General features: G+C 34.7%; 1 protein-coding gene across 4 annotated transcripts in view; it reads left to right on the forward strand.

Annotated features, from left to right (window-relative positions):
* Positions 1 to 12,599, forward strand: part of SLCO1C1 (solute carrier organic anion transporter family member 1C1) — a 56,526-nt gene that overhangs the window by 19,111 nt on the left and 24,816 nt on the right. For all 4 annotated transcript variants that reach the window (XM_007967852.3, XM_007967854.3, XM_007967855.3 and 1 more), the window contains 3 exons: positions 1,634 to 1,732; positions 6,206 to 6,451; positions 7,456 to 7,620. In XM_007967852.3, the coding sequence (XP_007966043.3) occupies positions 1,634 to 1,732; positions 6,206 to 6,451; positions 7,456 to 7,620 (510 nt within the window). The remainder of the gene's footprint in view (positions 1 to 1,633; positions 1,733 to 6,205; positions 6,452 to 7,455; positions 7,621 to 12,599) is intronic.

Below are 12,599 nucleotides of genomic sequence, written 5' to 3' on the forward strand. Positions count from 1 at the left end.
TTAGAAAGGGAGCATCAGATTAAAAGAAAATAACTGTAAGCTCAACTGCAATGATGTATGACCTTATGAAGGTATCTTCGTGAGCTTCAGGTTTCATAGGTGATTTTTAGTGGGTTAACTATACAGCTAAAGCATTTAGGTATTTTAGTTTACTTAAAAGTTTGTTTCTTGAGCCCTAGAAACTGCTTTCCATTTGATGAGCCCTAATTATTTTAAGCTATGAGGGATAGGCAACGAGAAATCTTGAGATCTCAAAAGCAGGTAGAAATGGATAAAGAGAATTATTTAAAAAAAAAAAAAATAGAAGCAAGGCATGAGGCTACCTCATCTCTGGAACACATTCCAGTAAATAGACCAGCAACTAAAAATCTCAAAAACCAAAATAATATAGCACAGGCAAACTCCTAAGGTAAGATGCATCTACACAGCATTTTTTGGTTTTCTCTGATGTCTTAATATGAAGCTAAAAACACACATCAGTCTCTCCTTTTTAAATTTTTATTGTACCCTTTCCTATGGTGTTGACACACATCCGTCTCGATTTCTTGAAATTCTGATCTTTTAAAGGTCTCACGTTCAGGGACAGAAAGGCAAGATTTAAATTCACTGAGGGGATGCTACAGCTAGGTCCACTGTATAATCTTGCCTGGGCTATGCTCTGCAGGACTCCAGGGGGTGCTGGTTACACCCAGATAGGCTATAGTTAAGATCACAGCTCTTATTCTAACAGAAAACTCCAGTAAAATCAGGAACTGGAACTGCAACAAACACTTCATCACCTGCACTAGGCAATTACTCTGGAGACTGGAGGAAAGGTCACAGCCAGGAGAAGCATACAGGTGCGTAGGTGTCCCCTTCTTCTCTAGGAACTCAGGGCTTGTTCTCTTTTCCCTCTGGTAAAAAGTATCTAGTAACTGCTGTTTACTCTTCCAGTTAACTTAATCTGCCATGAATATGTGTGTTTTAAACCTTGTGGTGAAATGAAAGACAGATTGGAGCTGTTTGGAAGGGAAGAAGTACCTTTCTGGTTATTAGAAATGGTGTCCTTTAGGCCATCTGTTCCACCTATCTATGAAGGTTGACCTGAATGGTCAAGAGGGTTCCAGAGAGCACTTTTCCTGCTCCAAATCCTAGTACCTTTTTAGCTGCATCTGGGGATCTGCATAGGTCCTGCTCTCACTAATGATCCCACAGAACCTCGGAGTGAATGGATGCAATTTTTTACTAAGGTGGAAGAAATCCATTTGAATGTCAAGACAAGTCTTATGCTTAACTGAATGTAAAATGTTTTTGACAAACTATCAAAATTAATGCAATTCCAATTTTTATCAATGGGTAATCTAATCCTAGGAAATACAGTTTGTTCTATTTCGGAAAATTAACTTCCTCAGAGTATTAATGTTATTTTCTTACTAAGACATACTTAATGCCTTAAAATTGTTCATTCTTCTCCCAAAGCAGTGAAGGACTTATTTTCTGATTCAATGTGGTTTTAAAGTTGACTAAACACATGCAAATGAGCTAAAACATTTTGAGCTACTGACTGGATCTCACATTTCTTGTTTAAAATTATATTAATTTATCGAAGTAAAGAAATGACAGCTTTTTTCTTCCTTTTCTTTTATTGGTGCAGGGTGTGTGCAGACGGTTGCAATTATAGGACCAATTTTTGGTTTCCTGCTAGGCTCATTATGTGCCAAACTATATGTTGACATTGGCTTTGTAAACCTAGGTAAGGGAGTTTATTTTTTATTTATTCATTTATTTTAGTTACTGTAACATTTTTAATGGGAACGGTGTGGAAATTATCAAATTGCCTTTTTATAAAATGGCAGTCATTATCTTTCATAAAGTAAAAATTTATTATTAATATAGTTACACAGATTAATAAATGGAATACGAAAAATAGGTGATGATTAGAAGTGGATGACCAATGATTTGTTATTAAAATGTATCCTTTTTCACATTTGATTTGTCAGTTTAAATGCATTCCAGCATAGTTAAGACTGAAAACTGTAGCTACTTGTCCGTTCTTGTTGGCTTCAGGTGTGTCAACATTTATTACAGTTACGTCAATTAATAATGTATTTGGGGACTTGACAGAAAGACCAAGGATTTAAAGTCTACTGGCAACCAAACAGCCCTTCTTTTTGTTTTTACTCTACAAGTCATTTTTAGGTGGAAGCATATTATAGCATATTATCGAGCAAGACTGGCTTTTCTTCTGGGATATTGCTTGTGTAGGAAATAAATGGCAGAGGGGACACTGATCTTTCCGTAGCTAATAATTTGTTTCTATCTCTGTGAGATGCACCCTCTAGAAATAGATGGCATTTGTCAGGTTTTTTTTAAAGAATTCCAAGAGATCCGTTACAAACTAAACAAGTTTCACTTAAAAAACAAATGTGGAATTGCATTTTGAAGTTTTGCATGTTAAAACAGAAAGCAAAATTCTTGCATTTAAATCAAATAAACTACAAGGCAAGCTTCAAAAATGTTATTTACTCATTCATTAGTTCCTGTCCAATTATTTTGCATTTACTTTATGCCAGGTGCTATTCTACAGCTCTGAACAAATCAGTTGAGTTCCTTGACTTCACAAAGTTTAAAATCCACTGATGGATTTTAAAGACAAGAAAGTATAGATGCGATGAGCAACACAGAGGAAAATTGTTAAGGGGAAACGATTCACATGCAGTAATAACCTAGTATAAGCATTTTACCCAGTATAATTCAGTGGCAATTGAGTCTACTTCTCAAGGGACCTGTGTTTATTTTGTTCTCACAGAATGTTATGATAGAATATAATGAAATGTTTTCTAGGTTCTTGCCTAGGAAGAAAACAACACCCACTTGGTTTGATTCAAAAACCTGTCAATACTTATTTTTAGGCAAATGAGAAATGATTTCAAAAACAAAGTTTTTACGACGAATAAAATACTAAAGTTTTGCTTACACATACAAATACCAATTCGTATCCAGAATAGCTCTGAAGTAGCATTAACCACCATTTATTAAAAAACATTCCACTGATTTGAATGAATCTCAAATTGAGTATCATAGTGAGAGGTTTCCACGGGGTTTGGACTGGAGGGTGCAGGGCATAACTCTTCGAGTAAAATCTCACACAGATATTCAATATGCAAATGAAATGAAAGTGGTCCTGATATAGAGGAGCCACCACATGAGGTTTTGAGCCTTCAAAGTTCTCCCCATGGGTTGCCTTCCTTTTACTAGGGGTCTCTCTGCAGAACCTGAGAGCAAGGTTTGAAAATCATGAGGCAGGCCGGGCGTGGTGGTTCATACCTCTAATCCCAGCACTTTGGGAGGCCGAGGCGGGTGTATCACAAGGTCAGGAGATCGAGAACATCCTGGCTAACACGGTGAAACACCATCTCTACTAAAAATACAAAAAAATTAGCCAGGCATGGTGGCGGGCGCCTGTAGTCCCAGCTACTCCGGAGGCTGAGGCAGGAGAATGGCGTGAACCCGGAAGGCGGAGCTTACAGAGAGCCGAGATGGCGCCACTGTACTCCAGCCTGGGCCACAGAGCAACACTCAGTCTCAAAAAAGAAAAAAAGAAAATCATGAGGCCTCTTCCAGAATTTAGACTCTTTATTTTTAATCTAATGAACAAAAGAAAGTATCTTGCTCCAAAAAGCACTCTCTTTCCTTCAATAACAGAGATAATACAGACATAGCTTGTTTTACTGTGCTTTACTTTATTGCATTTTGCAAATACAATAAAGTAAATTTAAGGTTTGTGGCAACCCTGTGTTGAGCAAGTCTGTAGGCACCATTTTTCCATCAGCATGTGGTTACTTTGTGTCTCCGTGTCACATTTTGGTAATTCTCCTAATATCACAAACTTTTATTGTTATTTATTATTATTATTATTATCATACCCATTATGGAGATCTGTGATTGTGATATTTGATGTTACTATGTAATTGTTTTGGAGCACCACAATTGTGCCCATATAAGACAGCAAATTTAATTGATAAATGTTGCATGTGTTCTGACTGCTCCACTGACTGGCCATTCCCCTGTCTCTCTTTTTGGACTTCCCTATGCCCTGAGACACAATAATATTGAAATTAGGCCAATTAGTAACCCTACAATGACCTCCAGGTGTTCAAGTGAAAGGAAGAGTTGCATGTCTCTCACTTTAAAACAAAAGCTAGAAAAAATTAGGCTTAATGAGGAAGGCATGTTGAATGCCAAGACAGGCAAAAATCTAGGCCTCTTGCACCAAACAGTTACCCAAGTTGTAAATGTAAATTCTGGCAGGAAATTACAAAAGTGATACTCCAGCAAACACATGAAGGACAAGAAAGTGAAACAGCCTTATTGAGATAAAGTTTTAGTAGTCTGGAGAGAAGATTAAACCAGCCACAACATTCCCTTAAGCCAAAACCGAATTCAGAACAAGGCCTAACCCTCTTTAATGCTACGAAGGCTGAGAGAGATGAGGAAGCTGCAGAAGAAAAGTTTGAAGCTGGCGGAGATAGGTTCATGAGGTTTTAGGAAAGAAGCTGTCTCCGTAACGCAAAAGTGCAAGGTGAAGCAGCAAGTGCTGGTGGAGAAGCTGCAGAAAGTTACCCAGAATATTTAACTAAGATTATTGATGAAAGTGGCTACGCTAAATAACAGATTTTCATCCTAGATGAAATAGGCTTCTACTGGAAGAAGATGCCATCTAGGATTTTCACAGCCATAGGGGAGAACTCAATCCTGACTTTAAAGCTTCAAAGGACAGTGTGACTCTCTTGTTGGGGGGCTAAGGCCACTGGTGACTTTAAGTTGAAGCCAATGCTCATTTAACATTCTGGAATTCCTACACATAGACTCTTCCTGTGCTCTACAGCTAGATCAATAAAGATGTGCTGAATGACAGCACATCTTTTTGTAGCATAGTTGACTAACTATTTGAAGCCCACTGTTGAGATCTACTGCTCAGAATAAAAAAAAGATTCCTTTCAAAATATTGCTGCTCATTGACAATGTACCTAGTCACCCAAGAGCTCTGACAGAGTTGTACAAATAGATAAATGTTTTCATGGCTGCTAACATACCATCCATTTTCTACCCCATGGATCAAGGAGTAATTTTGACTTTCAAGTCTTATTATTTAAGAAACATATTTCACAAAGCTATAGCTACAATCAATAGTGATTTCTAATGAATCTAGACGAAGTAAATTTAAAAACTTCTGGAAAGGATTCACCATTTTAGATGCCATTAAAAGCATTTGTAATTCATAGGAGGAGGTCAAAATATCCACATTAGCAAGAGTGTGAGAGAAATGGATTTCAACCCTCCTGGATGACTTTGAGGTGTTTAACACTTTAGTGGAGAAAGTAAGTGCATATGTGGTAGAAATAGCAAGACAACTATAATTAGAAATGAAGCTTGAAGATGTGACTGAATTGCTGCAATCTCGTGATAAAGCTTGAACAGATGAGGAGTTGCTTTTTGTGGATGAGCAAAGGGAATGGCTTCTTGAGGTGGAACCTACTCCTGATGAAGATGCTGTGAACATTACTGAAATGACAACAAAAGATTTAGTAAATTACAGAAACTTAGTTGATAAAGCAGTGGCAGGGTTTGAGAGGACTGACTCCAATTTTGAAAGACGTTTGACTGTGGGTAAAATGCTATCAAATAGCATTGCATACTACAGAGAAAACTTTCATGAAGGAAAGAGTTGATCTATGTGACAAACTTCATCATTTTCTTATGTTCATACATTGCCACAGTCATCTCAGCCTCCGACAACCACTGCCCTCTTTAGTCAGCAGCCATCAACATTGAGATGGCTATTCACTGAAGGCTCAAATGATCATTAGCATTTTTTAGCAATAACATTTTTTTAAATGAAGGTATGTACATTTTTCAGACATAATGTTATTGCATACTTAATAGACTACAGTATAGTTAAACATAACTTTTGTATGCCCTGGGAAACAAAAAAATTCATGTGACTCTATTGTGAGATTCACTTCATTGTGGTGGTCTGGAGTTGAACCTGCAAAATCTCCAAGGTATGCCTGTGATAATATCCAGATAAAAAAAAATAGCATAGATGAATTATTAGGTATTTTTATGATGTTATAGAGTTTTGCAATAATTTATTTTTAAGTAGATTATTTTAACATATTAGCTTTGCTGTTTATATTACTTAGCCATCCCCTCTGTCTTTCAGATCACATAACCATTACCCCAAAAGATCCCCAGTGGGTAGGAGCCTGGTGGCTTGGCTATCTAATAGCAGGAATCATAAGTCTTCTTGCAGCTGTGCCTTTCTGGTATTTACCAAAGAGTTTACCAAGATCCCAAAGTAGAGAGGATTCTAATTCTTCCTCTGAGAAATCCAAGTTTATTAGAGATGATCACACAGACTACCAAACACCCCAGGGAGAAAATGCAAAAATAATGGAAATGGCAAGAGGTAAGTAAAATTCTCGATTTTGAAGTATTTTGATTTTTCTGTTGGGACTTAAGGAGATTTATAAATTATATCCTTCACTTCCCTTCATGTATTAAAAAAATTGAGAAACCATATCAGAAGCAAAACTGGAAAATGATGTCAGCTTTATTACTGAACAACTGATTGCAGTACGCGACCAAAGACCAAAGGCTTGACAGCCTTTCCTGCTGATGTCCGCACCCTCTCACATCTCCTCAGTTTAGATCCTACAGTTGTCTGTAGGATTGCTGCTTCCTGTAACTCTGTGTATACAGAAAATAAAAGGCTTAATCTTCAGGGTTGGCAGCCTTTCTAGAGATAAGATCTATTCATTTGAGAGATGTGTATCAATGCATGTCTCTCACCAATGATCAGAGGGGTGAGTGTTCTGTAGGCAAAAACCTAGTGTTCTCATAAACCCCCTTCATGGAAATGAGCAGCCCCTCTTCGTATCCCTTCAAGCAATAGTTACATTTGCAGAAACTCTTCACATGTCTAATTGGTAGTCTACATAATAGGAAAAAGGGAAAAGATCAATGCTCATTTCTCACACTAAAATTCACATATTAAATGGAGATAGCTCTCATATTTCTTTCTCTTTGACCACAGATAAGTTTGAGGAATAGAGACAAGAAAAGTGAAGGTCTTCATGTCCTGCCTGTGACTCCCAGCTGGATGATGGGGGAGTGTTCTCATCCTTTTCATCTTTTGCCCACATCAGTTGGAGGAATCTGTTCTTTTCTGACTCTTACCTTTAATATAACCTATACTGCACGTCTGTAGAAATGAGTGCCTATGTCTGGATTTGAACCTAGCCAGATCGCAGGCTTGATGCATGCCAGTGGCTTACTATACATAGTGTAAGTGTGCACCAAGCTGTGACTACTCCCAAACTCTGTGACAATGGAAAGTCCTGCCGCCAAGGTCACCTCTTCTTCCATGCATGACAGCAACTTTAATTAGTCTATGTTATTTTTGTTTTATAGATTTTCTTCCATCACTGAAGAATCTTTTCGGAAATCCAGTATACTTCCTCTATTTATGTACAAGCACTGTTCAGTTCAATTCTCTGTTCGGCATGGTGACCTACAAACCAAAGTACATTGAGCAGCAGTATGGACAGTCATCCTCCAGGGCCAACTTTGTAATCGGTAGGCTCATCTGCCTTTCATGCTTCCTCAGAGGGACTCTCTTAGATGTACCTGATTAACTCGGGAATCTTAGAGAAGATCGTTCCAAGATTTAGGTAATTTATGACATTTTAGATGAGCTCAAAAAGTAGCAAGAATTTTGTAGCAAGAATTATTCGCATCTGTGGGTAAGTAACCCAGAGAGCACGCAGTTCTTGAAGTGATATCATTGAGACGAAACATGCATTTTATGAGGAATTTGTTAATAATACTGGATATTTGTCTTTTAAGTGTAGTGAAAGCCTCAAAACAGTGACCATTTTACATGAACAGTTTCCAGGATTATATAAAATGGACAATGAGATAGGTTAAAAGATGTTCATTCCATAACAAAGCTTGCATTTTCACAGTCAAAAAACTTTTCTGACTCCTGGCAACTGGGTTAGTTCAAAGGGTTGTGTTTCTAGAAACACAGTCAATAATAAGATAGAAAAGTATGAAGAAATGAAAGAAGAGAAACCAGAACCTACAAATACATGATGACTACCACTGTGGAAGTAATTAGATATTTTTTAAAAAATCTAGATTCATTTCTTTAATCCATGAAGATATCATTTAATGTTACTGTTTCAAGGCATAAAATATTTTGTTTCTTGGGACATACTCCTTTACGATAAGAGACTCCAGTGGTATAAAACAATTTTCTCTTAGTATTGTAAAAAATCACTCTATATTTCTACCTCTGAAAGAGACCTGGAAGGAGGAAAAAAAAAAAAAAAAAACAGCCAAATGTATTTTAGGAGATATAATTTTTCTATGATAATCTTGGTAAGGGGCACATAGCACATGCTAATATAATTGACTCTTAGTTTAAAAGATTTTTCTCCAAAATTCTTGATGTTAAGGTTACATCACTGAACATTTTTACTTTTAACATCAATTGATTCAAATTAATTTTATTTCTTATTGGCTTATTTATTACTAATTGTATTACTAAAGAAATATTTTGTGGCTTTTTTCTCCAATACCCCATGCATGCTAATCAATGCTTTATATTGATTTTAACATGAATAGATGAGGATTTAAAGTTTAAGAGAGACTTTATTTTATTTCATTTTTATGTGTATACTGAGATATAACTTATCAAGAGTTAAGTCTACAGACCTTAAACAGTTCAGATGGATACATATATATATGTGTGTGTGTATATATATGTGTGTGTGTGTCACATCCAGCATTCAGAATATATAGAATATTTTAGCTTCCCAGAAAGCTTAAATCTCCTCTCAGTCAATACTTTTCGCCAAAGCTAATAACTATCCTAAACTATATTATCATAGACTATCCTTGCCTGTTTTTGAAATTCATAAAATCTATGAGATTATTTTCTATTGTGTATAGCAGTGGTATATTCTTTTTCATGCTATGTCATATCCTATTACATAAAGATACCACAGTTTGTTTATTCATTTTATAGTTGATGGACATTTCTGTTGTTTTCTGCTTTTAACTAATAGTTATTTATAATACTATAATAGATAATATAATAATATGTATTATATATAATATATAATTTTATATATTATGAAAATAATTATACATACAATTATTTATAATAGCATTAGATATTATGATTTTATATGTATATGTATAGACTATATTATAAATTTATGATAGTATTATAAATGATTACATTATAAAATATATATTTAAACCATGGAATATATATTAATATGTATGTAATATTTATTAATTATATATCGTATATATTATATGTAATATATAATAATTATATAAAATAAATATAATATATACAACATAATCTAAAATTATTGTATATAGTATATAAAATAATTATTATAATTATTTTTATAATAATTATTATAACTATTTTTATAACAATTATTTATAATAGTATTATAAATCATATTATAATTATAATTATTATTTATAATAGTATTTTAAATATAAAGGCAGAAAAAGTACATATAAAAATATTATGTATTTTAATATGTGTTAATATAATATATTATTTATAATTTATTATCGCACATTACACTATGTAATAAGATAGTATTATATACTATATTTAATTTATAGTATATTATATATATGTATAATATAATAATAATATATGGTAATACTATAGTAATATTGTAATAATATATGGTATTACCTATAGTATATTACATATACTATAATGTATAATAATAATGCTATTATAAATAATATATTTATAATAGTTAAAAGCAGAAAACAACATTCCACATTTTTATTGGTGGGCCACTATGCTCATTTTTCATGGCTATACCCTGGAGTGCAATGAACATTTGTGTTGTTCTCTGCTTTTAGCTAAGAGTTATTTATAGTATTATAATAGATAATATAACATATACAATATATATTATATTGCTAAATGTAGTTGCTAAGTCAGAGGGAGAATATGTGTTTAAATAGAGTAGATATTGCCAAAACACAAGGAAGTTGTGCGAATTTATACTCCTATTAGAAATGTAAGAGCATTCCAGTTGCCCCACATCCTTATCAACACTTGGAATTGTTAATTCTTTTCATTGTAACCATTCTTATGGGTGGGTTGTGGTATTTCATGGTGGTTTAATTTGCATTTACCTAAAACTCTATTCTTCAAAGTTTCTGAAATATCATGTCTACAGATAATTCAAATACTTTTGTGAGAGATAAGTAATAGTATCTAACAATTTCACATCATTATAGCTAGGATTGTTCCTGAGATCATCTTGGTTTCACATTAGTAAGTATGGGGTGCAGCCGACTAAGGGTAAGCGGGCCAATTATTCAATATCCTCTTACCCTTACTTTGATTATTTGTACAATGGTGAAAATAAATATATCACTAGGTTGAAATAAAGATGAAGGTATACAGATAAAATGCATGGTAAATGCATATATCTCTCATTCAATAAATATTATTTCTGTCTTTCTTCTTCAACCTTTCTCTTTTTTTCTTAATTTTTTTTTTAACTTGAGCTATGGAATAATGATCTTCCTGCAATAAAATATGAGATAGACACAAAGAAGCACATTTCCTTTACTTATTTGAGAGAAGACATTTGACATACTATGGAGGGGAGAATAAACAGAAATTTCCTGACATGTTTAAGGGCCAACTGTTACAATGACAACTTAGCCTTGCTGTACATGTTTTTAAATGTTAGCCACATTCTTTCTAAAATTTAGAGATAGCATTTTTTCTCATGCTAATTACTTTAACTTTGTAGAAAAAATATTAAAGGAAAATAAATGACAATAAAATTTAAATTCAAAGGCTGGGAAGCATATTGTGAAACGATTTGGCTTTTTAAAGTTTGTGGAATTTTAAAAAGATTTTTAATGAAAGAAATTTGGATAGACAGCTAGATTTGCATTTTTTCTTTTGTCATTTATTTATTTATTTTTATTTTTCAACTTTCATTTTGGAATAGGGAGTACATGTACAGTGCAGTTTTGTTACAAAGCTATATTGCATAATGCTGAGGTTTAGGGTATGACTGAACCTATCGCCCAGTTAGTGAGCATGGGTAACTTTTCAATCTTTCTCTTCTCCTTCCTTTCCCTCTCTAGTAGTTCCCAGTGTCTATTGTTCCCAGCTTTATGTCCATGTGTGTCCAATATTTAGCTCCCCTTGATATTGAGAACATGTAGTATTTGGTTTTCTGTTTCTGAGTTAGTTCACTTAGGATAATGGCCTCCAGCTCCATCTGTGTTGCTGCAAAGGGCATGATTTCATTCTTTCTATGATTGCATAATGTTCCGTGGTGTATATGTACCACATTTTCTTTATTCAATCCATTGTTGATGGGTGACTGATTCCACGTTTTTGCTATTGTGAATAGAGCTGTGATGAACATATGGGTGCATGTGTCCTTTTGATAGAATACTTTATTTTCTTTTCGATTTATACCCACTGATGGATTGCTAGGTCAAATGTTAGTTCAACTCTTAGTTATTTGAGAAATATCCAAACTGCTCTCCAAAATAGCTGGACTGATTTACATTCCCACCAAAAAATGTGCAAGTATCCCCTTTTCTCCTCAGCCTCACCAACATCTGTTATTTTCTGACTTTTTAACCAAATCCATTTTGACTGATGTGAGATGGTTTCTCATTGTGGTTTTTATTTGCATTTCTGTGATGATTATTTCTGAAGAGCATTTCTTCATATCTCTGTTGGCTGCTTTCATGATTTTTTGTTTGTTTGTTTGTTTTTTGGGTTTTTTGTTTTTTTGTTTTTCTGAGACGGATTCTCTCTCTCTGTTGCCCAGGCTGGAGTGCAGTGGCGCGATCTCAGCTCACTGCAAGTTCCGACTCCCAGGCTCACGCCATTCTCCTGCCTCAGCCTCCCAAGTAGCTGGGACTACAGGTGCCCGGCTAATTTTTTGTATTTTTAGTAGAGATGGGGTTTCACCGTGTTAGCCAGGATGGTGTCGATCTCCTGACCTCATGATCCGCCCGCCTCAGCCTCCCAAAGTGCTGGGATTACAGGCGTGAGCCACCACACCCGGCCACATATTTTCTTTTGTGAAGTGTCTGTGCTTGTCCGTTGTCTACTTGTTAATGGAGTTATATGCTATTTTCTTGTTAAGTCTGGATATTAGATCTTCATCAAATGCATAGTTCATGAATATTTTCTCCCATTCTGTAGAATTTCTGTTTACTTCCTTGATGGTGTCTCTTGCTGTGCAGGGCTCTTTAGTTTAATTAACTTACCAATTTTTGGTTTTGTTGCAGTTGCTTTTGAGGACAAAGACATAAATTGTTTGCTAAGTGTGATACTGAGAAGGGTATTTACTAGGCTTTCTTCAGGATTTTTATAGTTTAGATTCTTACCCATAAGTCTTTAATCCATGTTGAGTTAATTTTTATATATGATGATAAGAAGGGGTCCAGTTTCATTCTTTTGCATATGACTAGCCAGTTATCACAGTACCATTTATTGAACACGGAGTCCTTTTTCCATT

Source organism: Chlorocebus sabaeus, chromosome 11 (assembly GCF_047675955.1).
Source record: "Chlorocebus sabaeus isolate Y175 chromosome 11, mChlSab1.0.hap1, whole genome shotgun sequence".
In the NCBI taxonomy this organism is placed as follows: domain Eukaryota; kingdom Metazoa; phylum Chordata; class Mammalia; order Primates; family Cercopithecidae; genus Chlorocebus; species Chlorocebus sabaeus.